The sequence below is a fragment of the Trichoplusia ni genome, chromosome 18 (genome assembly GCF_003590095.1).
Source record: "Trichoplusia ni isolate ovarian cell line Hi5 chromosome 18, tn1, whole genome shotgun sequence".
Lineage (NCBI taxonomy): Eukaryota > Metazoa > Arthropoda > Insecta > Lepidoptera > Noctuidae > Trichoplusia > Trichoplusia ni.
The window spans coordinates 7,008,893-7,036,263 of NC_039495.1; the positions used below are offsets into that span (position 1 = coordinate 7,008,893).

The 27,371-nt window shown below is 36.5% G+C and overlaps 1 protein-coding gene across 2 annotated transcripts; it reads right to left on the reverse strand.

The window, feature by feature from the left end:
• Window positions 1–6: 6 nt before the first annotated feature.
• On the reverse strand, window positions 7–27,320 carry LOC113503180 (nardilysin-like). Of its 2 annotated transcripts, XM_026885011.1 has the most exons (25): window positions 27,049–27,320; window positions 26,721–26,931; window positions 19,696–19,797; window positions 17,906–18,046; window positions 17,198–17,366; window positions 11,175–11,383; window positions 9,999–10,169; window positions 9,606–9,727; window positions 9,188–9,308; window positions 9,032–9,109; window positions 8,559–8,699; window positions 7,941–8,070; window positions 7,244–7,502; window positions 6,420–6,554; window positions 5,957–6,005; window positions 5,783–5,884; window positions 5,278–5,411; window positions 4,707–4,836; window positions 4,184–4,288; window positions 3,495–3,638; window positions 3,136–3,272; window positions 2,572–2,716; window positions 1,662–1,724; window positions 1,433–1,534; window positions 7–1,118 (listed from the first exon to the last, which is right to left on the reverse strand). In XM_026885011.1, the coding sequence occupies exons 1-25, from the start codon at window positions 27,279–27,281 to the stop codon at window positions 915–917; spliced, it is 3,537 nt and encodes a 1,178-aa protein (XP_026740812.1). In that variant the 5' UTR covers window positions 27,282–27,320; the 3' UTR covers window positions 7–914. The 2 variants fall into 2 exon arrangements, with proteins under 2 accessions (XP_026740812.1, XP_026740813.1); XM_026885012.1 differs by lacking the exon at window positions 19,696–19,797 and having other exon boundaries at window positions 27,049–27,319.
• Window positions 27,321–27,371: the final 51 nt, after the last annotated feature.

Sequence of the window (27,371 nt, forward strand, 5' to 3'; positions counted from 1 at the left end):
CTAGTCTTTTGAAGAGGAAATACCTTATATTAGACGCATTTTTTTCATTTTAATACATCCGTTAAAGGTATCTACTATGAGTTTGTAAGAAAGGGATGTTGGCATTGTGCAAGCGAGACAGAATGTAGTGTCGTTTCGTTTCCTCAACGCCAACATTTCTTTCAAGTCTCATAGTGAATAACGATTTTCTTGTAACAATTGCGACCTGTGATAGTCCGGGCTACGATATAAGCGCAAGCTTATGATCTGTCCAGTGAAATGAAATATACTCGAAACCACGTTACCCACACACATATCATTATATTATCACAAAGTGTTAGAAAATTAAACTAGAAAATAAAAGTTAGTTACAATCAAACAACTTATTACATATCACTGACTATTTCTGTATTATGCGTGTCGAAATAGTATTAGAGAACAAAGAAATTTATACCTTAAATCAATGGAAATAGAACAGAATTTAACAGGAAACATGGAAAGCATCTGAAGGACACAATAACATAATGATATGCGTGTTACCGTTTAAGAGTGATAAGCAAGCAAAGAACGACAATACTTAAAATCGTACCACGGTTTATCGTGGCAAATAGCATGCGAAAATCGAACTTAATGCATTGTTATAAGTGTTTTTGTATCACTTAAGATCATACAACGGATAACGCGGTAAAAGCATGCAAAAATGGACCATAATGCATTGTCTTAGGCATTGTTTCACTTCACTTAAGATCGTACAACGGTTTAAAGTGGAAAATGGCATGCAAAAATCGACCTTAAAGCATTGTAATAGGCCTACAATTACCACAATTACTCAACAGATCTGTTGTTTCACTTAACTGAAGATCGTACAACGGTTTAGCTCGGTATATAACATGTAAAAATGGACCTTACTGCATTGTAATAGGCGTTATTTCACTTTAACATAGCCCGAGGTCTACTTTCGGTATGGGTATGATGGACAGGTCGCTTGTGAAGTTCCGGATGTCCTTGATGAAGTCCGCGTTGTTCTCGGCGGTGTCGCCGATGGGCTCGCTCGCGTCTAGGTACGTCAAGTCGTAATGTTTTGGTTGGATGTCCGTGTCCGCCGTTACGTTGCTCTTGTTGGCTTTGTGACCCATTACCTGTATGATAAGACAGGAACTTTAGTTATAACCTCTTAAGCCTATCAAGTGATAGTTAGATTCGCAACTCTGAGCGGTCCGTAAAAATGGCTGAAGTGACCCATCAAATTCATGACCATATAAACTTAAAGTAATTTGAAAATGAGTACTAGCTGACCCAACAAACCTTGTTACCACATGAAAAACGGTATAAAAATTGTTGTCCGATTCACGGACCTTCCCAATACGCACACAAAATTTTATGAGCCGTTTCGGAGTAATTCAATTGCGTTCATCATGACACGATAATATTATATATTAGATGAAGTTCGTACCTGTATAGAGAGTTTCCTGAACTGCGACTTGTTACCGGTAGAGAAGTGGTTTTCGACCCAGCTCTTGATGTCTGCCAACTTAATCTTCTCGATAGCGTCGGCCTGAACACGAAACGTACTTGTTAGAGATAGAGTAAAAATCTATCATTATCATTTATAAGAGTTAACTTTGAAGCAATAAAAGATTACAAGGATGAGGGTTTATTAAAGATAAATTTGTATTACTTACTTCCATAAATAATCTGTGGAACTCGTACTCCCTGCTTACAATTTCCCTCCAATTCCTCTCGACCTTAAACAATAGAATATCATTAGTATTTAGATTGTGTTTGTTTTCTAACCATGCCTGCAGCCTGCGCCATGTCATTTTTAATGCAACGTTTTTCATTTATCTGAACTCGTATTGATCGTAGCATATATTTTCTTATTCTTTATCAATAAATCGACTATCCAACACAAACAATATTTAGACCGAAACATTTAACTTTAAACCAGTACTTCCGTACCGCAAGCGGCGGGGTCAGCTCATGATTAAGAACTCCGGTTTTGTCTGAACCTAGTCGGGCTGCCCCGATAAATACGCGTGAGTAAACCGTTGCATCATTTAATAATGAATCAGTCTCATCAGTCTCGTGATAGTTATTATAAAAATTAAACCAGTACTTTTTGAAACAAGTGCAATTAACACATTTAGAGCCAAATAAAATAAAAATCTGTTTAAGAGATATGTTAGCGTTAGATGGTAAGTAAGAAGCCAGCAAGTAATTTTTAGCAGCGTGAGCGGAGCGAGAGTTGCCGTCCTGTCGCGCGCTTAACAAAAAACTGACTGCCCGGCCGATCGGGCACCGAGCGCGGTGCGTACGACGCGCCTCGCACTTCCCCTGTAAGATGACTGCTACTCCCGCTCGCGCGCACACTGACTATTTATTTCAAAACAAATAATTATAATCAAAATAGGTACATAAGAGAGACAATGTTTTACGTGTCAGTAACAAGATACTTGACAATTGTCTGGACTTTTAAAGAGACCGCCGAGTTTGTTTCGACCGATTCTTATTAAATTTTCTTACTCATAAGTCTGAAAATCGAACAACATCTAGTTTTTTTTCCCTAGTATTATATATATCGTATATAAATACCTCCTCTTTAAGCTCGTAGTCGGTGGTGTGTTTGAGTTGCACGAGCGAGTGTTTGGTGGCCTGCAGCGCCTTATCCGTGAGCCGCTTCATGTCGCGAGCGAACTTCTTCAGGAAGGCCTCCACGCGCGTGTCCACGTACGACACGCTACACAGAACAATCGTATTTAATCATGAATAATTTACAGTGTTAAAGAAATTTGTGTGGTAAAGTAAACACTAAGTTTTATAGAATAAGGCTCAAATTTAAAGAGTATGAAAACTGAGACCTATGCGTCAGTGCATAGAATGGGCATTTTTATTCTTTCACACCTACTCTCAGCTGCACGGTTTAAACCTATGCATGCAGAACAATACTATGTATGTGTGTACCTAGACCATTTATAAAAACATTCATTTATATTCTAAATATATTATAATAAGACTCAAGATACAAAACAAACATCTATCAGAGATCGTATATTCAATTCTCAGTCAGTTTTTTAACACTTAGATTGAGCAATCAGGGCCAGGGTAACCAAACATGGCGGCTAATCAAGTTGGTCTAATCCACATGATATGCCTTACCTAAACTTGTCGACCTGCGTGTTGACGGTGACGGAGAAGCCGAGCACTCCGAAGGTGTACCGCATCATGCTGAACACGCTGTAGCCGAGCTGCTCCTTCGTGCGCAGGCTGTCGAACACCGGCTCCTCCATCAGCAACTGTAGACGACATCATTATGTAAGAGAGCAGTGTGGTAAGTAAATAGGCATGATGACAATCTTTATTTCCAGTGTCCGTCTTTTAGTTTATTATACAATTATAGATACGTTTTATTTAATTTGTAAGCCTAAGCGTGACGTCATGATTGAGTATAAACCGTGCGGTTTGTTGACTGTATAAATTTTATACAGTCAACATTTAAGATATGTGTATGTTCTGACCATGAGCACTTCGAGCGTGGCGGTGTCGCGCGGGTTGGTGGCCTCGCCCTGGTAGTAGTTGGTGATGATGCTGTTGGTGGACGCCTCGTTCAGGCTCAGCACGCGGATCTTGCGCTCGCCCAGGGGCAGCTGGTGGACTTGCACCTGGTAGACAATAATAATATATATTGTAAAAAGAGCATTAAAAAAAGAACAAAATAGCCACGTTTTAAATGTCACTCTATTAAAATTTTATCAAACTCGGTCCAACTGTTTTATAGTTGCAAAAGCATTGTCATCGGGTTTCAAGCTAACCTGAAAATATCAGCCATCCAAAAATCCAACCGGAACGAAAAAAAAAACATACAAACACGAAACTGAGTGTATAATAATAAAGCGGGAAAATATCTGTATTTGTAGGCAAGAATGAAAGAAATTTAGTAACCAGCGACGCAAGGGGATCAGAAGATCTATGAAATAATCAGAAGAAATATGGTAAACTAATAGAGAGTGAACTGTTCCTAGAACTCAAAATCTTTTGTATACCTTTATGCCATTAATCACGTGAGACTTGAAAGGGGAGGGATTTGAAAGAAATCACGAAATATCACAAGGGGGGTTGTAAGATATGACGTGTATATTTTTTTAAATAATTATAGTCTTTCATTTAGTTATTCACATAAATATGAGATATTTTTTAGAGTCCTTACCTCTGGCATTTCCTCCTCCGTGAGACCTTCCCATTTGATATTCTTGAGAACGTTTTCAGATATCCTGACAGCGTTGTGCCACGCGATGTTGCCTTGCATCAGTATCTATTGAACAATACGAAATCACACATTTTACTTTTAACAATAAATTCGTTGAGGGGAGCTTACGCACATTATGACACTTGTGCAAAGTGCTTCCTTTTTTGTCCTAACATACATCTGAAACACAGACATGTCTTTGAACAGCACACACAAATTTAACTATCTCTACGCGAAGGTTTTTCAAATACAAAAAACATAATACCGGTTCTAGTCCTGTATGAAAGTTTTATTATTATAACTTTCGTACGGCATATTCATACTTGTTTAAGAACGGTTTACTTACGCGTATTTATCGGGTTTGCTTGACAAGTTCACACATGAAGATCATGAGCAAACGCGGCGGCTGGGTCGTCCGAAACGAACAAAGTCGAGCGATCTCCAAACAAAGTAAAAAAAAACCCCTTTTTTAAGTATTCCTCACCTGACAGTACATCTTGCTCAGCAGCCTGTCGCTGAACTGTTTGAGTTCTGTGAGCGTGATGTTGTGTATGATGGAGGCCTTCTCCCGCGGCGACACGTAGGGGTTCAGCAGGAGGTTCATGCGGACGTCTCTGTATGATAATAAAGTAATAATTAAATTACTTAACGGATAGCGAAACTGTTTCTTAAGGGTCAATTTTTAAATGAATTAGAAATAAATATGTTTTCCATTAAATAAATTATGTTAGACTGCGTGGTTCATTGGTAGTAATGGCTTTTATAAAGAGGTGCTTTCATCGAATATATGAAGCAAATATATTTTCGTTTCATACTGAATCACAAAATTTTGCCGTTTAATCTCAATTTTTGTCACGTTTCAAATAAGATAACCGTTATTATTTATACACAAATAATTGACCAAGCCAGTTACTTTTTTAGGTCATTTGGGCTGTTTATGATAATAATGTAATCTTTAACCAACAAGATCTCGCGTTAATTATGATGACCTTAAAAAGCATCATTAATATATACGACTATAGATATATGTATGACAATCGATAAGGAATACTAACTTGGCCAGTTTATGCGGTTTGATGAGCACGTTGTGGTAGGTCCTCGCGCGCACCTCCCGCACCGCCTCGAACATGGCGCCCGTCAGGTTCTGCGTCGACGTGCGCATCTCACGAGTTATCAGCTCCACTAGCAACTACAACACAAATAATAGGTACGTTATGTACCGGGTTTGCATCGTTATAGCATTATTGGACTATAAAGAAATTGTAAGAGTCAAAACAACATGCTTATAGAAGACTTTGCCTGCTTATATCTCTATTTATCTCTGTCTATGCATGGATTATGTGCCTAAGTCACAATTTCGATCCCAACGCAAGCAAAGTACCAATGTGACTTCTCCGAAGGATATATACTTTATTAATTGCATATTCTAAGGCAACACTCACAAAACGGTGAAATAAAACATCGTGAGAAAATCTGGATTCTGAAGCTGCCTCTGCCCAGCCAAGTGGCAACTTTAAGTATACTATGTATGGACGCATTGCATAAAAAAAAGATACTTACATGTAAGTTTTGACTATATCCCGTAACTTTCATAGTGAGTCCTTTATCGCCGACGTATAACGAGTGAGATAGGTCCGCCATATTCGCTGGGTATACTTCTTCCTAAAAATTAACACGTGAGATTAGATATAGGTAATTATAGTACATTTTTCAATTAAAAGAACAGGAACTTACTTTAAGACCCTGTTGTAACACGTCTGTCCAAAGATCGAGAAGACATGAACTGTGAAAGAGACACCACGCTAATATTATAAATGCGAATGTACTTGTCTTCATTTTGTATATGTTTGTTATCTTTCACGCTCAAAAAGCTGGACCGATTTTGATGAAATAAAGTATGAAGAGGTAGTTGAAACCTTGAATTAACAGATAGGCTACTTTCATCATCCAGACATACAGGCGAGTTTACAAACAACGAATCTTTAAAACAACGTCTTTTGTGAAGTTAACGTTCAAGTTTAACTTGAATAATTACAATTTGCTTCGAAACATTACCCATTACCAATAAGATGTGCTGTGACTGAATACTGATATTACATCTGAGTACTATTTAAATCTCCATTTCTATTTCTTTAAACCTTAAAGTGTCATTCATATATGTGACAGTATGCCACTTTGATAAGCTAGTAGTACTTACTCTCTGGGCGACTTGAGGCTGAGTGGTGTGATGAAGTAGAAGTACAGCAGCGCGGTGGGGAAGCGGAACTTGAAGTCCGGTTTGTACCAAAGCTCCATGTGACGGTTCTTGCGGATCAGGTTAGGTTGGTCGAGCCTAGAGGTCAGATAGAATACATTAGTTGCTTGGTACATTTAATTTATAGTTATAAATAAATAAATAAATAAATGCGGACAACATCACATACATTGTTCTGAACCCAAAGTAAGTTGCTAAAGCACTTGTGTTATGGAATTCAGATACAACGAAGGTACCACAAACACCCAGACCCGAGACAATGTAGAAATGTGAATTTTTACATTGACCCGACCGGGGATCGAACCCGGGACCTCAGAGCTAGCGACACCTTGAAACCGGTGCGTACGCCACTCGACCACGGAGGTCGTCAAAAGTTAAAGATACTATTAGTATCGGAGAAATCGATTGTTATTCTTGAAACTCGAAATTACGTGAATTAAGTTTAGGTGTCCTTTAGGACGTTAGTAGTCTACGACAATAAAAGTATATCCTCCTATTATATACAATATTACCTCCTATTAATAAAAGTATATCTAGTAGGCTAGTGATTTAGAAAAAAATACAACGCTTAGATTTACTTTTAGTACTTAGTCAACATCCCCATTCCCATATTTAATAACATTTTCAGAAAAGCGCATACTTTACTTTCCCCCAGAAAAGTTAAATCTATGTCCCGATTTTTTGGTGCCTGGATATTTATAAATTTCTATAAATATAAATTAAATCATACAAAAACACTATTATAAGTTTGCCAACCAAATTCTTACCTAAAGTTATTAACAGTAGCGATCAAATCTCCGTGACTCAACGTCTTCGTCTTTCTATTACTGACTTCGACCTTCTTGTGTATGTCTTTGATGGAGCTGTTCTTGAGGTCCACGCCCAGCTCCTGGGCGGCGTCCACGTAGGCCGGGTCCGGCGGGACAAGCGTGAAGTCTGTCGTTATGTAAATGTTCTTGTCTGGGAGACGGAAGTGAGAGAACGGTTGCACGTTGAGCCAACGGTCTAGCCATTTGCTAGGGATTTCTGGAGTAGAAAAAACATGTTTGTGTGTTAGAAACAAAACGGTGGTATTAATAGTCGCTTGTGAGTTGCTTTTGTTGGTGGCTGACTATGTATATAGTCAGCCACTACTTAAGGGCTTCACAATCAACCCATATTATAGAAAAATGATAAAATTGTCTTCTGGGCGTCTCCAGTAAGTCAAACTGACTAGTATTGTCTAACTAAATTGTATTAACAACCAGAATCATCATCATCACAGCCTTTGTCCTCCCACTGCCGGGCATAGGACTCCCCTTTTCTCGTAACAATATCTACGGTGCCGTGCTAGCCTCATTCAGACTTGCCAGTTATCGACCCATCTCTAGACAACCAGAATACATGTCTGTAAATCTCCTTTACAACCTTTTTCGGTGAAAATTCGAAAGAGAAATGGAAAACTTCTTTGGTAATTACACTTACCCATTTTCTTGTACTCGGTTCCGAACCACTTCTCCTTGGAGTCGTACGAGATGGGCTCGGAGTGCTTGTTGGACAGGATCATGATGTTCACGGAGTCCGCGCGCATGCAATCCAGTAACTCTCTTATACCCTACGGAAAGGCAGAAGTTTAGAGAAGATGGCTGAAAAAGCTTGGGTATACGTTTAGAGAAGGTGAAAGAAAAAACTCGAGAATGCTTGATCTGAGTTTCAGGTTTAGGACAGGAGTAGTAGCAGACAATTTATGATTTACGATATTTGGTCACAAAGAAATTTTATGTGTTTGCAAAGCTTTTAGGATAATTTGAAAATATACAGTTTCTATTTTTGTTTTCTACGGGCAAATGAGTTATCTTCGTCTGAACCTGAACTCCCAGAAGTTAGCTTCGTACTACTTAAAAAATATATCTTAATATTCGTATTAAACTAAAGCGTATAGTAAAAATCTGCACATTAATCCCAAAAACTTGAGCTCTACCTGTCTCAGTGCTGGAAAGGTGAGAATATTTTAGAAATACATCGTTTTCGGGTAACTTTAACGCTAGTTACGTGATAACTTCGCATCTACTTTCACTTGATCTTCTAACATCACGACCGTACCTTAGGATCATACTTATAGTACAGCCTGTCGCCGGTGATGTAGTGTTGCGGTGGATAGAAGTGCATGTTCTCTGCTAAGGTCTCCACGTATTCTGCGGGCTGAGACTCCTCCTCGAAGCGGAAACTCGTCTCCTCTATTGTCTGGACAAGAATTATAATAGGAATATATTTAAAGAAGATATATATTATTTAAAAAAAGACAAATAGGAAAAGAAGGTGCCTATGTCGACCGTAATACATATTATTCTAAACTAGAAAACTGTTAATCTTTACACGTTTTAACAATTATAATTAGCTGTGATATAATGCATGCCGCATGTGTAATATGCGGCAGTAATCAGTCAGTTAATCAAAAAATATAAATTTGCTTGTGAATTTTGGCATGTGTATGAAAATGTATGATACCTAGTGTGTAGTCTACTAAGCGTTATACAGGGTTAATTTTCTATGTATATGTGTAATGTATGTTTTACCTTTATTTCCTCGTATACTCTCTCCGAAGGTCCAATCTTTCTCAGCATGCTAATGTATGAGAATATTGCTTCCAGTACCTGTAGTAATAAAAGGTTATATATAAAATCTAAAGCAAAATATAATTAAGTAATAAATCATTTTGTATTATTTGTTACCTCGTCGATGTGATCCAATCCGTCTTTGGTAAGTACAACTTGTGTGGAAAATAAACTGTACATTGATGTGTAGTCTATGCCGCTCTCGGAGTTGCCAGTGTAGATACCAAGTGCCCATACTCTATGGTAATAATAATAAATATTAATAAATGTTATTATTTGTACGTAGGAAGCATTCTATATTTTGTGCTACTGCAATGTGCTATGCTTAAAGACCTTTTTTGTTTCTCTTAATATCTATTCTATCTATTTTAGAGAATTTTTCAAAGGAGGTATTAAAACTTCTACATAGTAGTAAAAAGTGATAATTGGGCTTGAGATCGTTGGGGAGTACGCGGCGACCGGTCACCGCTCGTTATATAAGGCGACGTCGTAACGATTACGGGCGCGCAAAGTGAGAGTCAAAACGCATACATACTTTTTCCTGAGATATGACAGGAGACTGCCTTTGCCCTCGTGCCCCAGCAGGTAGGATATGTACTGGTGCGGCTTCGACTCGTACTCCGAAAGCAACGAGCGCATACACCACGTTAAATGTACCTGCAATATAAAGTTTGATACAGTTACAGTAACCGGTAGATTTTTGGATTGATAGAAAATATTTTAAATCTCAGAATCCCAGATATTCGAACGATAACAATTTTTCGATAAAAACTTTGGCAACAAAACGTTTCAAAGTTTTGGGGTCATACAAAAAACAGATAAAACCGCAAAACGAGCTCAGGGTTGAAAAACTAAGACAATTTTTCATCGGGATCTCTTTCAACACCCAATAACACACCAGATTAGCAAACCAAATGCGCTCTCTCACCTCAGTGGTATCACCGACTGGTTTCACATAGTATATGCTTCTGAACTCCGGCGTGACCGTGTCGGGTTTGAAGGAGTAAGGACTGAAGTCCTCCGACGGAAGCTTGTTCGACGATATGTGGCCGAACGTGTTCACCACGTACTGTTCTAGTGAAGACAGGTCCATACGCGCCTGGAATAAATTGGTTGAATAATTGATGGTAGTAAATTGGCGTTTTATACTTAGAGATAGGCTAAGTGACTGTAAATGTAAAACGAACCTAGTATAGAAGATAGTCATATTCTGAAAAAAAAAGGTTTCGACAATGGAAGTAAAATTTTCACAAATAAATAAGTATTAATAAGTAAATACTATAAAAATCGGTAAAGAACTAGACTAGTGACATTGAGGGTTCCGTACAAATACGAGAGTTCCTGGGATAGTCTAGTGGCTGATGGTCAGACAGGCCTAACAGGACTGACCTAGCCTAACCTAACACTAAGATTATTAAGAGAACTGCGAATATAGCGCCTGTTCTTTGTGAATAAAAAACACGCAAGTTCCAGATGATTTTAATACGTAGGTAAAATCTAATTTAATTTTCAATAAAACAAATCCAATGTCAAACTTAATTGAAATTAAATATTTGATTGGTCATACAAATACAATAGGTGAACCGAACTTTTAGACGAGATTTCGATGACCGGTCACTAGTTTTCAATACACATAACAAATAAACATTGACGGTTAATGCCATTCAACGTGTCACATTATTTGTGATATTCAATAACCCATTCACCTTGTCAACCCATTGTTTCAAAAATACTCTTTTTTTGTAATTTATTGAGATGAGAGATGAGAGACGTTTTTTTTAAAGCTATCTGTAACTTTATTTTTTAAGCTCCATGGTAAACAGAAAAAGGAACATTAGCGTCGCTGAGTTCATCCCGAAAAATAACTAAAGAAAAACAATTTTTTTTCGCATCAAATTCTGACCTTTTCAATGTTGTTATTGCAGCAACAGAACATCATGTGGGAAAAATTCCACTGTTAATCTATAACAATTCATGAGATATAGTCTGGTAACAGACGAACAGAGCGCAGCGTTTTCCTAGGGAATAGGTTTCAGCTTTTATCCTTTGGGTTCAGAACTCTAAAAAATCTGCTTAAAACCAATCTATTTTGTAAGCAGCTTACCTGTACAGCTACAGTCATCCGATGCGCGCTGTAGTGTCTCTTGCGGAACGAGTGCGCCGCCTTGTGGAGTCGCTCGTCATCATCGATGTCGTCCTTTAGGCTCCGGATGTTGCCCCAAGTGAAGGTGCGGGCGGGGTGGCCCTCGGGGAACAGGCTGGAGAGCAGCTGATCCTTGCGGTTCGAGTCCGATGGGGAGGCTATCGCGAATTCTGAAAATGAATTCAGTATAAGTAACAGGACTCCAATTCCGCTATTCACAATGACCGATGAATGAATGACAATTGGATTAAATTTCACACTATTCATTCATATTAATGTCATGTGTATTGCTGTCTGTATCACAGTCAAGTTAACCTTACTCTCTCTATTATGAAACATTGCAATAAGTTAAGCGTCATATCTGATTTCGTAGACGGATAGACGGCAGAGCCTCAGTAATAGGGTTCCATTTTTAATCGTCACCCGTTTGGTACGATGACGGCTTTATTTCAATTTGCGAATATGGGTACAAAGGACACATAGGTACATAAAATATTTCGTGACTAAATTCATGAAAAGGTCACAAAAAAATTGAGTTCAAAGATTGAACTGAGGCAAACTTGTATTTTGTACACCACATTTATCATAACTACAGAAAAACCGGGGTATTCCGTATTATCAAAGTCCAAAATCCAAAGTAATTTTAAGTGGGATGACTTAATCCATTAAAACTTGCTTGTTTTCTAATTCGAAATAAACGGATAAGTATCATTTTCATTGGAATCAAATTAAATTGTAATTATAATCTATAAATAAAGATCAATTATAACTAAATAGCTTTCATTAAGATCGTGTATATATTTTCGCGTGAGTGCCTTTTAAAAGGAGTTTAGCGTGGTTGTATGCTTGACTTTAGTTTGTACCTTACCTTGTGACTACTGCTATCGCAATATTATTGCAGTTGTTGAAGAGAGAGGAAACGTTACATCGTTCTGGGATCTCTCGCTTTCACAACTGAACATAGGTTCCTCATAATAGTTTCCGTTTAGAAGACAAATTACGAGCACCAAACACGTATGTGCGTTTGGACTGACATAATCCGACGTTTAGATCCAGCTATGCTCCATACGACATCGACACCATGATGACCAAAGAGAGTTACTGATACGAAGACTATGCTGTACGTCTGTGACCAGCAGGTATCTTATGGAGCGAGATAGGAAACAGTTGAAATATTTACGGATGCATTTAATTAAACCGTTTTTATAGACGGAACGTGGTAACAATGGTACGGAATCCTTCTTTCGCGATTCTGACTTACAATTGTCTGATTTCAATATGCCAACATTTTTAATAATTTGCCAATTAAATTTAGTCATTGGTTTCGTACACCAACAAATAATTAAATACCACATACATTTTATGGGATTCGAGTGATGCACCTATTAAAGTGACCTCCACTTTGCTAATAATAAATATTTCTACCTAAATACCTGTTATTTTTATTTATGGGATGTCACGTGCTTATCAAGAAACAAAGGTCTCGTTACCGCATTCACATCGACGGACACGTGTTCCGCGTAACAATCATTGATGATCCATCTACAATAGATACGGTCGACATTGAAAATGGACTCATCAAAGATGTAAACTGACAAAATTTTCCACCGCGACCTTCTGCCGTGTCAGCTTTGGATTTAGGACTTAGGTCCGAAACTAGACGGGCAATCCCGATAAAGACGTGTGACTAAAATGTTGTTTTTTTTTTTAATAGGACAAGCTCGCTCTTTTTTGCATCTGTAAACCAGGATCAATAATGATAACCAACGAAAACCACCCAGCCCTAGTTTAAAATTGATAGCATATTATCTGGCCTCTATCAAACGTAGGATACGAAAAATATCAATATTTCCTGCTTCTCTCCACTGTAAGTGTGTAAAATACAAAAAGAAGATGTCTGCTGTATAGTACATAAAAGACATCATCAGTGTTCAGCAACTTTTAAGCAGTATTACATTGTTTGATTTACCAGTACTAATACTAAGGTATTTTTGTATTTATTAATTAGCCTTTTAAATTGTATTCATGGACTTTTGTTTCAAGCTGTACCTAATTATTTCATTATTTACGTACTATTGTCATAAATGTGTAAGGCAATAACTGTTGTGGCTTTCTACTTATGGTCATGTGTATTTGTTAATTTACAATAACATTATAATATAGCATAATATATGTATGTACAGGTTAACTGACATCGTTAGACGGTTTAAGGGTAAATAAATAACGTCTATAATTTGTTTCAATCTGTTGTCTGATTGTGGTAAAAATCGGAGGAATCATCTTTTTGTTGATATGTTTTATTTTTTATACTCCTACAAGTTCCAGACAAAATTTTAAAAAGCTTTATTAAGAGAAAATCTTCGGCAAATCTGTAACTAGTTAAGAAATTTCTAAATAAATTCAGATTAATAATGTTGAAGTCGACAAATTAAAGAGGAATCGACCAAACTCAGTATTGCATAAAATATGGGATTGTAAGAGACATCGCGTGTCAATAGATCCGTTTACATATTTATTGGATTTATAATAACTTATACGTTTTCCTAAGAACAATATCGACGCAACCATTCAAGTGCAAATGATATTCTTAATATGAAGCAGACAGATTCGACGGCAAGAGAAAACATTAAAGGAATTGATACCGAATCGATCACAGAAAAACGCAAATGTTATTTCATTAGGAATAATATCTTAATTGAGAAGTAAGTAGAGAGTAGCTAATATTGAATTATACGATGGGTGTGTATCCTAAAATTGAGTTATTTAGAGAATTATTATTATTTTAAGTTACTCACAGCCAGCTTAGGAAAAAATACCGCTAGCCCAGTTACACTGAAACTGTTCCGATAAAAAACGTAATCATCGAATGCGTTGTCCGAGTCTGGGTGTCTTGCGCAAGTGATGTGAATGCTTTTGTAAACCCCCGAGGGACAAAGATTGAGATAAAAAAGGTTTTAAAAAGGGAAGCTAGTTCAAAAACGAGCGGACGCGGAATCCAGAGAAAGTGTTGTTATGGTGCAATTTAGTAGGACCACGGACTGGCAATGAACGGCATAATGCTGAGTTCATTGTTTCATATGATTTTGAACTTACTACGAGCCAGAACAAGCTATGAATGGAAATATAGAAATTAATCTACAAAAAATAAGTCTTTCGACAAGGACTCGAATATTAAAGTCATACAAGATTGTCTCAAATGTGTCTTCTATAGTGAGCGGGCTTTTCCCTTGCAATGGATACGGGTTCACTCATTAGCATGACAGATTAATTACTTAGTTCAACGAGTCGCGATTGTTAAGCCGATTACTTACGTCCGATGCCTGTCATTGCCTATAATCCTTTGGAAAACCTGGAGTTAAGTATTACGTATAATTAGTCTAACAAAATGTCACTAGACTAGACTAGACTATATCCTTGGCACAATTTTTAACGCTTCTTTTTTAAATAAAAGGAAATTGCTTCCTATGTTTAGTTATTTGTAACACGTAAGAAAAATTAAGAAAGATAACAGAAAAAGGGGACCATTACTCAGCAGTGACTCCAGGCTGACATGGTGACAATTATGATCATCATCACCTTGTCTGTCATGAAGATAAGTTTAAAATGTTAAACCATCAAATTGCCTCAGAGGTTCTCTCGAAGAATGATAGATATAAATAGATTGCACTTGTATTCATTGCGACATAAATGTATTTAGATACTATGACGTGGATACCTGACCGACTAACCTAACCTTTACCCGAAATCGATTTTCGTTTAGTTTTCACACCAGAAGGTCAAGCTCACATTATGATAACAAGGATTGTTTACAATCACTCATATTATTGCGACAGATAGACTGTCAACATGGTGCCTTTGTTATTTGTAAATTAAATGCTGGTTAAGACTACGTTTTCGCTTGGAACATGTAATTATGTTATTAAGAACCACTTCGTTCAGAATCGCTTTATTTACGTTACCCTAAACAGCAGGCTTACATCTGGTTTGAATCTGTTTTTGCTTCGATTCCCGATTTGGTGCTGAAATGATACTAGCGAGCCGAACTAAGATCGACTGTTTTCAGCATCATTAGCTAATACCTACCAATGCTACTGCAACAAATTGCGCTAGCTTAATTCTACTTAAACTGCAATCGATTCTGTCGTCACAGACGTTAGAATCGATTATGGTCTTTAAAAACGAATTCTTCCGCTATGCATTCGTGTTAAAAGCACAGCTTAAGAAATATTAACCTATTTACTACATTTAGAACTGAAAAGTTAATTATTGTGCCCTCATTTCTGCTGGCCTCAACAGTAGGAGGTAACTTACTGATGATTATTTTTATTGTACCTATACAACATACCACTCTGATAAATTAAATCGATAGATTAGATGTCGTGTTTCTAATTACAATTCAATTAATTCAGCCTATAGAGGTCCATTGCTGGACATTGGGCTCCCCCAAGCCATAAAACCAGGGTCCCAATTCTGCTATTTACAATGGCCGATAAAAGAATGGAAATTGGGTTAAATTGACCTTATTCTAAGCATTTTTCCAACATAATAATTTTATATTTCGTACGGGGTGGACACTCACGGTCAATACAATGGATTTCCGATTATTGTGTTGGCAAAGTGCTTTATGAAAATAGGAACAGTTTCAAATTTAATTCAATTACCATCGGACTTTGTAAATAGCAGAATCGGGGCCTTGGTCCTCGCCTTCTCAGTCCGAGCCAGCCACTTCTTATAGGTCACCGATATATCGGGCTGGGAGGAGTCCCACACTACGTTTGCCGATTCGTGGACAGTCGTGTTCTCCACTATTAAGAACTCCTGTGACTGTCGATGCTTGGTGATGGGATCCCTTTTCCGCGCGTAAGCTCCAAGTCAAGAAAAATTCTTTCACATTACTCAAGCGTATTTATCAGGATTCCCGACTACTTTCCAGGGTCGTGAGTAAACTACTACTAATAATAATAAGTTATAAATCAAACGAAAGTAACTATAAAAATCTGATAGGGTTGGTGTTAAAACTTAAATACATAAAAGCATATGTTGCAATGCAAGCTAAATATAATACGCATCAGATATCTTCTACACATATTATTTACTTCCAACATTTATCGTCAATAAAGCTAAGTGTTATGCAAAAAAAAACATCAAAATACGTAACAGATAATAACTACCTATGTGCCGTAACAAAAACTATGCCGAAGCAATTTGGTTATCCATCATAATTTACGCATTCTTTCCGTCTAACACACCGGTAGGTTCGTTGTTAAGATTATCTAATAACAATTTAGAGGTTCTGGTTATGTCGGGTTAAATAATAATAAATGCTTGTTACCAGAGCCAACAAGGCATAGTTTGACTACTTGACTTCAGTTTACAATACGTATAGGCACTGAGAATATATAAGGAATACAAAAGCAAATAAAGTTTCTATTTTCGAAAAGTTATAGTTTTTGACAAGATTGAAGTACACACTTAGAATATTTTCTTCAAATAAGTTTTCTATCCATTCCTGCGTTCTTGTGAGACAGATAATAAAGATTACGAAATATATAATTCTATTAAATAATACACAAAAATAAAATCAGGAAAGATGAACAAGGTTATTGTGTGAGACAATAGGCACATGCACCATATCTTACAAGGCAATCTCCGTACTAACTTTTTGGTAGATACCTATTTAATATATGTATGTTTGATCAAATTTAATCAAACAAACGATGTTTACAATCATTTTAAATATAATTATTATTCTAAAAAAGTATTTAAAAGAAAAAATGGTTTTACCATACAAAATGGTCGTCACCTGATCGAAATTTGTATGAGAGGTCTCAGTTGTTTTTAGAATGACCTATTTTTTCTGAAAGTACTTTTCAACATACAGAAGCGAAGCAAAGAGTCTTGTCAACTGCCTTCTTTGCTCACTGCTTTCCTGACTAGGACTCGTATTGTGTACTATGGGTGAATACATGTGTCTCTCCACTTACCAGACTCAATAGCTTCCCTCTCCCTCTGCATGGCTTCCTTCATCATGAGGGGGCTGACGAAGAACTGGCTGAACATGTCCATGGCCTTCGGCAGATGCTTCTCCTGGATCTCGAAGTAGAAGGTTGTCACCTCGCAGTCTGTGGACGCGTTGTCCGAACCGCCTTTTTTCTGAACAGAAAGATTAAATTAGGACTTTGATGTTTGAGGTTTACGTGAATGTAAATATTTATAACTTAGCGAGACCTGAGAACCGAGAACCTAGCGAGATTGAGGCAACTTTACTGGACCAGATGGTACAGAGTATAGTGCCATTGTCTTGTAATGTATAACAATTGACACAAACATAATTATAATCTACATATTCTTGACATCATTTACATAGAACAATTACATGTTATATACTATAAAGGTTTTAGTGTACTTTTTCCTTGAAACAAGTGACTGTTGACATCAGTTTTTTCGGGAAAGATTAAAATACACGATTTCCATTTTTTTCCATGACCAATTTTTTGTACATTTTTTTTCATTCTTCTGGAGACTTGCGAAGTCCTGGAGGCCGTCCTAGAAGTCATCGATCAAATCTAATTTCTAGAAAGAAGCATAAGATAGCACTACATATCGTAGAGCGGTGTCTCCTTTCCATAACCGAAATCAAATTACTTTAAGAGGCAATAGTTGGCCCTTTAATGTTAGCCAGTTGTTCTTACCTTAATAAAAGAGTCGAATTCATTCTCCTTGGGATACTTCTCACTGCCCATGAAGACCATATGTTCGACGAAGTGCGCTAGCCCCTGTATGTCGGGCGGGTCGCTGTAGCTGCCCACGCCGACACATAGCGCGCATGCCGCCTGTACAAAGGAGACGGGAAATAAGATACATGAGAAAGAAAACCCGACTCTTGGGTTTTAATATAGAGTTTAAAATTAGGAACTTGATAGTGAATCTCAGCAAATCGTATTCCGAAGTGAATTTTTAATTGCCAACCCGCAAATGATGAGGATCATGGATATTTGACCTTCACTTTAAATGTTTTCAGTAGCGAACTCGATTTGAGAATCAAAATTATGTGTATAACAGTGTGTTTTCGAAGTTGGTAGTTATTTTATATTATTTGAGATTTAAGATTATGAGAAAACATACGTTTTGATACAAACGTTCATACTGTTTGATGCAATTCCCTCAATGGACTCTTGATCTGTCAAAGAGCCGTCTACACTCTCTATTAAACATGAAATTGCTTTTCTGAATACCTAGCTTTCAATTTTAGTTCTTCAACTAAACTTTCCCAATTGAAAGCAGTCACTCTGCAGGCTTACTACATATTTAAGTACGATTTTAGTCGTTTATTTACCTACTTCAATTTGCAATATTATGGCCAATTACAGCCTTTATGCGACTGTAAAAAGAGAAAGTACTATATGAAAGGCAGAATCTTTGGAGCAATTCACAAATATTTTGAGAAGGTTAAAGTTTTCAAAAGGTTCCAATTACCTTCGAATTAAAAGCTCGTGTGGCAATTCGAAGTTATATGATGACGGGATTGTGAGACTATATTTCGAGTGGTGCTGGTCGCATCAGGCGGCAAGACAAAACCAAATCGAGTTAAAAAAAGCGAAACGACCGAACCTTCCTTTTCTCGAAGCGGTTTTGAGCGCTTCGTCAGCGTAAAACATTTGAAAGAAAATAAGTTAGCGGAGTACATAAATGCAATACCTATTAAAAGTATGGAATAACGGATATTTTATAAGAGAAGTTCGTTTTACCAATGCATACAAAAGAACAACTCAACACTTCAACCTACATACACCAACAGGGATTTCCCCGTTTCGTAAAAGCCATACAGATTCTATAGAATCATTTTGACGACCTCCGTGGTCGAGTGGCGTACGCACCGGTTTCAAGGTGTCGCTAGCTCTGAGGTCCCGGGTTCGATCCCCGGTCGGGTCAATGTAAAAATTCACATTTGTACATTGTCTCGGGTCTGGGTGTTTGTGGTACCTTCGTTGTATCTGAATTCCATAACACAAGTGCTTTAGCAACTTACTTTGGGTTCAGAACGATGTATGTGATGTTGTCCGCATTTATTTATTATTTATTTCAGCCGAGTGTGCGTCAAGAGGAAACGTTACAGCGCAGAAAATCGTACGATTTACTTACCAATTAATGAAATGGGGTATTTGATTAATAAACTCTAAGTTGACCGTCAGACAGATTTCCCAAAGTAAAACAACGGATATAATATTTTTCGGAGATCTGTCTTGCGGAATAAACAGACTTTTTGTCTAATATCCTTTTGTGAAGACAATGGTTGTCTATGGATCAAAACTAGTTATTAGCTGCACTAAAGGTATCCTACCCTAGCCTACCCTAGCCTACCTACGTTGCAGTACAACCTACCCTACCTACATTGTCTAGCCGCCTAATTACAAGTACGATACTACTTAATGCGATACGGATTTATTCAACTTTTGTTTATATTCTGAATACTATATCGTACCGTATCGAGTGAAAGCTCGTGCACTAACATCTTGCATCTCTTTCTAGCTATTCTCTCGTACGCGTTCTTCAGTAATTTAAGCAAATTTCGTCTGTTGTAACCCTGTCGAAAGCATAATGTTAGTTTTGTGTTTTCTACTAAATTATATGATTATTTTTAGTTGGCAACATTTATTTAGCGACATGGATAGAAACCGGTGATTATCCATCCCGCTGATTATCTAGTTTACTGACCTGCTCTAGACAGAAAAATGGATAATAAGAGTTAACTTTTCCCGACAGTGGGACAGATGCAAGTCGTATTAACCGTGTTTTACTCTTTGGCGTTGACTTCTAATAACCTGTCTGAATTACATGTCCATATCTATTGAAATGGTAAAAAAATATTATATAATGCACCTGGTGCCTGGATTCATAAAAGTAAAAAATATCTTGGAAAATTCAACAAACTGTCAGTACGTAAAAGTCACGAATGTGTACGATGAAATAATAGTATCGTTCCACATCGGCAGCGGACTAAAACCGTTTGAACACATTTCCACATTTAAACGTAACGACGATAAAAACATAATGACGACCTCTTTATACCTATTCAAGCGGTCTTTTGATGCAGTCGAAATGATGTAATGGATCTCTCTGACAAGGCTGTCTAAAGAGGTTGGCTTTTGTCTTTTAAATTCGCGATCACAGACGGCAAAAACGTTTTGTCCAAAATAATGCAAGACTTCAGACAATAATTTTGAGATGTTTCATTAAAAAAGTCAAGTATATGTATACATTCTCTCATGGGAAGACCTAAATAACTACATCGTACTACTCTATGCGTCTTTATGAAATCTAGTTCTTGAGTTTTCCCAGGTGAATTTTCTTGTGGACGCGTGCTAGCTGCTGCCAGCTATCTATACGGCTTGGGGTCGCTTTTGTGTTCTAACCTTAGCCAGTGGTATAATATATTCCACAACTTTCACACAGTGCCATCTAGTATCACAGTCTCTTACTAAACAAAATTTGTATTATGATACATACATCGAGACTCAGACCAAATCATCGTGTTCATTACATAAACAATTACCCCTGGTGGGCTTCGAACCCTCGAACTCCGCTATCGCAGTCATGGCCTAACCTAACCTAACCTAACCACACCTTCCACAATATCAAAAATATTTCTTTACGAGTTGACCTCGTAGTAGTTGATGTGGTACAGGCAATGAGCACTTTGAAGGAGAAAAAAAACTTTAAAAACAATGACAATCAAAACGTACGCAGGTGCAACACAAGGCTTCTTGAATCCAACAACAATATTGCAATGCATCATTACGATAAATACAGTAATCCTCTATTAATTCTATGCGAACGCAACAAAAGCGATTTCGTGGCGATATAATGGTTCAGTCTGTATTCTGTAAACATCTGTTATCGTCCATTCAATAGTAATTTATTTGTGTACATGCAATTCTTGAGGTATACGGAGATCATTCGAGGCACGTTTGTACCTATGTCGCATTGACATTGGCCACTTAGTTTTAACTATATCAATTTAGTCTTTTAGAAAGGAATATTGGTGATTATCAAAAAGATATGGATTACAAGTTGGTCAAATGCAAGTCGGACTCACGATACTGGGGGTTAATCTATACTAATATATAAAGCTGAAGAGTTTGTTTGTTTGAACGCGCTAATCTCAGGAACTACTGGTCCAAATTGAAAAAAATATTTTTGTGTTGAATAGACCATTCATCGAGAAAGGCTTTAGACTATAAACCATCACGCTGCGACTAATAGGAGCGAAGATACAATGGAAAATGTGAAAAAAAACAGGGCAGGTATAAATCATAACTTATATCTTCTAACCACGCGGACGAAGTCGCGGGCAACAGCTAGTAGTACATATTTATACAAATCGATTTTATTTGACCCTCAATTTTATTTGTGGGTACTACCAACTAATTTATGGCCGGAGCAACCGTTGCGTTGCATGATCTTTAGCAGAAATACTTAATCTGTAAAAATTTGAACTGTCTCGTGGAACACAGGTGGAAGGAGGGGCAGATAGACGGACGGCTAGCGGAGCCTCCGTAATAAAGTTCCGTTTATACCCTTTGGGTCCCTAAAAAGAAACTATTGGCATTGTGTCTCGAAAGAGATAATACGAGAATAAATAAGTCCGGGAATACCAATTTTGCAATCTGTATGAAAACAATTAACGCAAAGGTACCGTTTACAAATACTATCTAGTGAAATAAATAGTATTAGGCGTCCATGGAACTACTAATAAAACAAATTTTGTATAAATCCGTTCGGAGGTTTATGCGTGACAGAGTAACAAACAAACATCCTAACATACTTTCGCTTTTGTTTTCAGGATGCAGTAACAAAATACGTGTAAATTCTTTTCATAAATTCGTCATATGGTATTGGTTACACATGTTACATTAAATAATGAGTAAGCGTTGCAAATAGTGAAAAGGAATAGAAAAAAACGTTATTTTTGTTTTAAGTTTACCATCGACTAACGATAGAACGTAAAAATATTTTACGCAAAATTAAACACCCTTTAACTTTTTCTCGTTAGGTATTACTTCATAGCTTATACATCTAACGAAAAGATTTCATTTGTACAATTATACTGATTAATTTCTTTACGATATACATTTACGATAACTAGTATATTACAATTGATTTGTCACGTAGTGAACTATTACATTTCGTTTTCCATAGCGTTCACATTGAACATGCTATAGATACATTAAAGTTACGCTCTATAGCAGTTACAAAAATGTAAAATTATTATAATATTATAACACGATGGCAACGTCTACCGTATTACTTTAAGTAGCACAAGGTCTTAGCCAGAGCGGGTATAATAGGTAACCGTCGTTTTCAATCAGAGTACATATTAACAAAATACGAGCAGAGGAAACCAACGATTCGATACAGGTAGGAAAATGCAAGGCTGTTACATCCGAATATATTATAAACAGTAAAGTGTTTGTCTGTTGGTTTAAACTACTTATAGGACCCTTACTGAAAATAAAACGTGAGATCATTTAATCCCAGTTATGTAAAGGAGTACTCCTAGGTTTATCATATTTACCATATAAATATTAAGAGAGACTGATGACGAGTACTTGTAATTAACTAAGTACTGCCATTAAGATAACAAACAATACAATTATCTGGGAATAACAGGAATCGTTTAAGGATAAGAGAAGTGAGATAGTTTGTTTAACGATGAGTAACTCTATTATAATAGTAAGAAGGGTGGGAAATCCAGACAATTACAGCTTAAAGAGAGCCAGAATATAAGAGTTATAATTCAGTAGATGCCGATTTCTTTACTTCTTTTACCAGTGACATACTAATCTTACTTTTCAAAATCGATTGTTTTGATACATATTTTAAATAGCGATTTTAGCAAGCTAAGAATTTCTTTATCCAAATGTCATTTTGATAATGGATAGCAGTTACAGGTTTAAGTCCCAGGACGAATCAAAACGAAAAGTATGATTTTGAGCGTTTTCTATTGATGAATATCGATGTGGAAATGTCACTAGGGTAGAGGAGCAAGGCAGTTAGGGGTTAAAAATATATCGCCAAAGAGGGTTCCAAACCCTCCAGATAAACAGTTAATTTATTTTGAATTTAAAAGTACCTAAACTACTGGTTATTATGGCATATTCCGCATAATATGAATTTGCCTAGTATATTATTGTACATTATATTACATAGTTATAAGTCACGGTGTTTACGTACATTAACAATGAACGATATGCGGTTCCTCATCGTTCAAACTCGCCTATGACATCCGTGAATCGAGTAACATCATCAACTTACGATAAAAATTAAACAGTCTTAATATTCATTAAGGTTTATGAGTATGAACGGATGTTTGACACTCACGATAAATGTATTTGACGGTCGAAAGGTATGCGTATATTTTTACAACTTCCATCACAGCGTCGAATACCTCTGACCTGAGAGTTTATTATACCTTGTTTTAAAATAATATTATTATGTTTATGGAAGTGTGACAGAGCTACATACGGCATAGAGCCGTAGAGAGCGGAATGTCTTTTCTCTCTCTTTCTCTGTCTTTTCTGTCTCGTCTCACCCTGATTAGGAGCGTACCCACTAACGGATGATTGATTCGTTTAAATGTATTGAAAAAGGAATGTAATTCCTGTACATTTGAGCAACTGCAGCGCTGAAGCTTATAAAGGTAATTAAAATTTGCAACGTATTTATCGGGATTGCCCGAGTAGTTTCAGACCCAACCGGAGTCCTTAATATTGAGTTCGCGAAGGAATCCGCCGCCGCGATAAATACGATGAATCATCATCACGACAGTTTCCATAAAAATAATGTGATCAGGCTTGTAAATATGTAACTTGCCTATAATCTTGACAACTTTTTTGGCAAGCACGCAGCAGTAATCTAATATCGAAAACCTAGAACGCTTAGTTCTTAACTAATCGATAGACAGTGGTGAAGCGTGTGCAGATTCTATAATTAATAGTACTTTCTATACTGATTGTATTTTAGTGGTAATTAACTTTCACTCTTTCACATTTCATCGTTGGTTATTTAATGTGACGTATTATGTTCTTGAAGTATAATCTTTATCTTCCTTTTAACTTTCAAACAATATTGTAGTACGCTTCTCTCGCATTTTTTGAAGTGAAGCTAAATCTTTTAAATATGTCTTAAAATGAGGTCTTGGAGAGTAGCCATGGACAACGGAGTACAGGTCTGCGAGGACCACATTTTTATTTATTACAAAGTTGTCAACTAGACGACCGGGAAATGCATCTTCTGTAAACCTCATTACACCTATAACAAATCCATATCGTGGGAAGTCATGATGCAAGGAGGTTGAATACCTGCGAGTTTACGATCTTTTTCCTCATAGTAGTAAATTGGCAAGGAACAGTAGAAGTTGCGTGGGCTCTTCTAGAACTACGTATTACGGAAATAGTGCGATAAATGGTGTTATAAGTATATAAATACATAGAAGAATGTTCGACTCAATTTTTCCAAGTACATAATTGAGATCGAAATCTTTAGGAAGCGGTTAACGTGGTTAGTTTCGATTAAGAAAATTGTCGGGATTATGATTACAGTCTGGTATAATCCAAGGGATTTTCCAAGCATTCATGAGACTTATCCTTGCAAGTTGGAACACATATTACCACGTAAAAGTATGTAGCGTGCAGGAATCGAGATCTTAGCATATAGAGGTGGATGGCGCTGATGGCGATGGATGATTTATCTAAAGCGACCAGCTGACAGTGGACACATTATGGTAGGGTAGAGTTTGGGGCAAATCAGCACAAAAAAAAACCAGAAGCCGATGATCCCAAGAGACACAGTATAGAGGCTCCAACAAAAGAGTCACGTCAAGACGTCTCCATTATGCGGGAACGATAAAGGAGAAGCAGCGAATTGACCTCCTGCCAAGTCTACTTTTTTTGATATTTCACGACTCGGCATCCATGAGTTGATAATATAGACCTTTGAACTTAGAGAGTGAAACTGATTTTATATATCTAAATTTAGCATCTCAATACCGGTTTTCAATTTGTGGATCTATCTATTTTTATTCTACTGAATTTCTCTTCCATATAACACACCGAAAATATCGAGCATATCATAATCGTATTGTACGAATATCTGATATTTATTCAGCAGGTTTTATAAACTTGGCCATATACCTACTGCAGGCGACTAGTCGACTCTAATCGGGTCGTAAAATAAACAACATATTCAACGATTAAATAATCGTACTAGAGTATTGGTCGATTACTATATTTATGCCAATAATTCGTTTGTATTAAGTTTATTAGCAAATAATTCGGCAAATTAAAGTCGAATATTTAATATACTTTTGTCTTCCATGACAATAGGTTCGAGTCGCGATTGTCGAAATTCTGTTACGATTACGACGGCAAAACACAAGTTCATTAATCGTTATCGTTCAATACTTTAACAAAATATCAGTATCGAAATTGAGGTCGTCGTAAATAATACAAATGCCGCATTGAAATTACCGACACTAATTTTAACAACTAAAGATTTCCAGCAAAGTAACGTGATTTAAAGCATAACAATTCGTTTAATAGCTTCCTAGCATTAAGTGCTCTGCCCTAATACACAATAAATAACCATAGACAATAAAAAAAGATGTAGTGAACATTAAAAAAAAAACTTTCAAATTATGTTCTATTTACAAACAAAGCATGAGGTAACACTTTGGGGACAATTGATCAGAATGAAGGTTAAACATCTAAGGTTGTATGCAAGTATAACATGAAGGCCATATTACAATAAACATTACCTACAATTAAATTTAATAGTTTTTAAACTTGTGAGACAGAATAACAAAAATATTTTAATCAGTTAGATAAGTGACTTTTTTGTTGTTGTTTAAGCATGTTTTTAGACTTATAGTTGGTATTATTAGTAGTAAGTATTTAGATTTTTGACTATGCATTAATTTTATCATTCACTTCTCATAATGAAAAATTACAATATGAATCTGTTTATTTTTATAAAGACTTTCAATTTAGAATAGTTACTATTTACTATTAGATTCACACAAACAATGATTGATGTTCATAAATTATATTTAGGTATAAATAAATTTGACATGAAGTATTATTTATCAAAACTTTAGAATAAATAAGTAAATTACCTAAGATTTATATAAATAAAATTTATATGAATATAAATAAAGGGCTTCATTCTTAAATTTTTCAAGCATAAGTGCCAGACCAAAATAAAACCTTCAACTTTAACTTATGCAAAAATGCCTAACAAAAGAAACAGACTTGTATGTAAACACTTTTAAAATTCATGTAATCAATCACTATGAATGCACTTACATAATAACATTATGAATGCTGCATACATTCACTAAAAACTTATTTTTCATGAATGTAAAATAACACATCCTACCCTATGAAAAATATTCAGGAACTTATAGAAATAACTGAGCACCATTAACAACTTGAATAGCAAATTACTTACCAGTTTTTCTTCGTCGAATTCACTGCGTCTTTTTGAGCCATGATGGTCACTGGCTGCAGACTGAGTGGATTTCCCACTCTCACTTTCAGGGTCTGTGGTCTCATCGGAACCACTGCTTTCCTCCTCACTGGAGCTGGTCTCGTTGGCCGCGGAAGGTCGGCTTGGGTCTGATATCAGTAGAGCAGTCAGACCATTCTCCAGACGTATAGTCCTAACGAAAATATAATAATTACTCAATGGGTGTATTTTAATAATGCCTTAATATTTATCATCTTCATTACTCACGGCTGAAACAGTATTTAAATATCTGGATTAATTTAAAACTCACTTGTATAGTTTTTTATCAGCATCCGATTTGATAGGTTCAAGTAACACTTCAACTTTCTCCTTTCTGTATGACATGTTTATTGCTTGTTGTGCTCTAACATTCATCACCTTCACTTCGGGCTTAAATTTAGGAGTTTTGTGGAAACCACTTCTCTTAGACATCGCAAGAAATGTGTGGTTTGTGTCCAGATAACCAGATGTTTTTTGAATAAAAATGGACAAGAATTTTGACATTTATTGGCGCATGGGTTGGTGTTACAAGACAAACTAAAAGAAAAAGTTACCAAACCGGTTCATTAAAGAATATTTTTCAATAATTAGTAG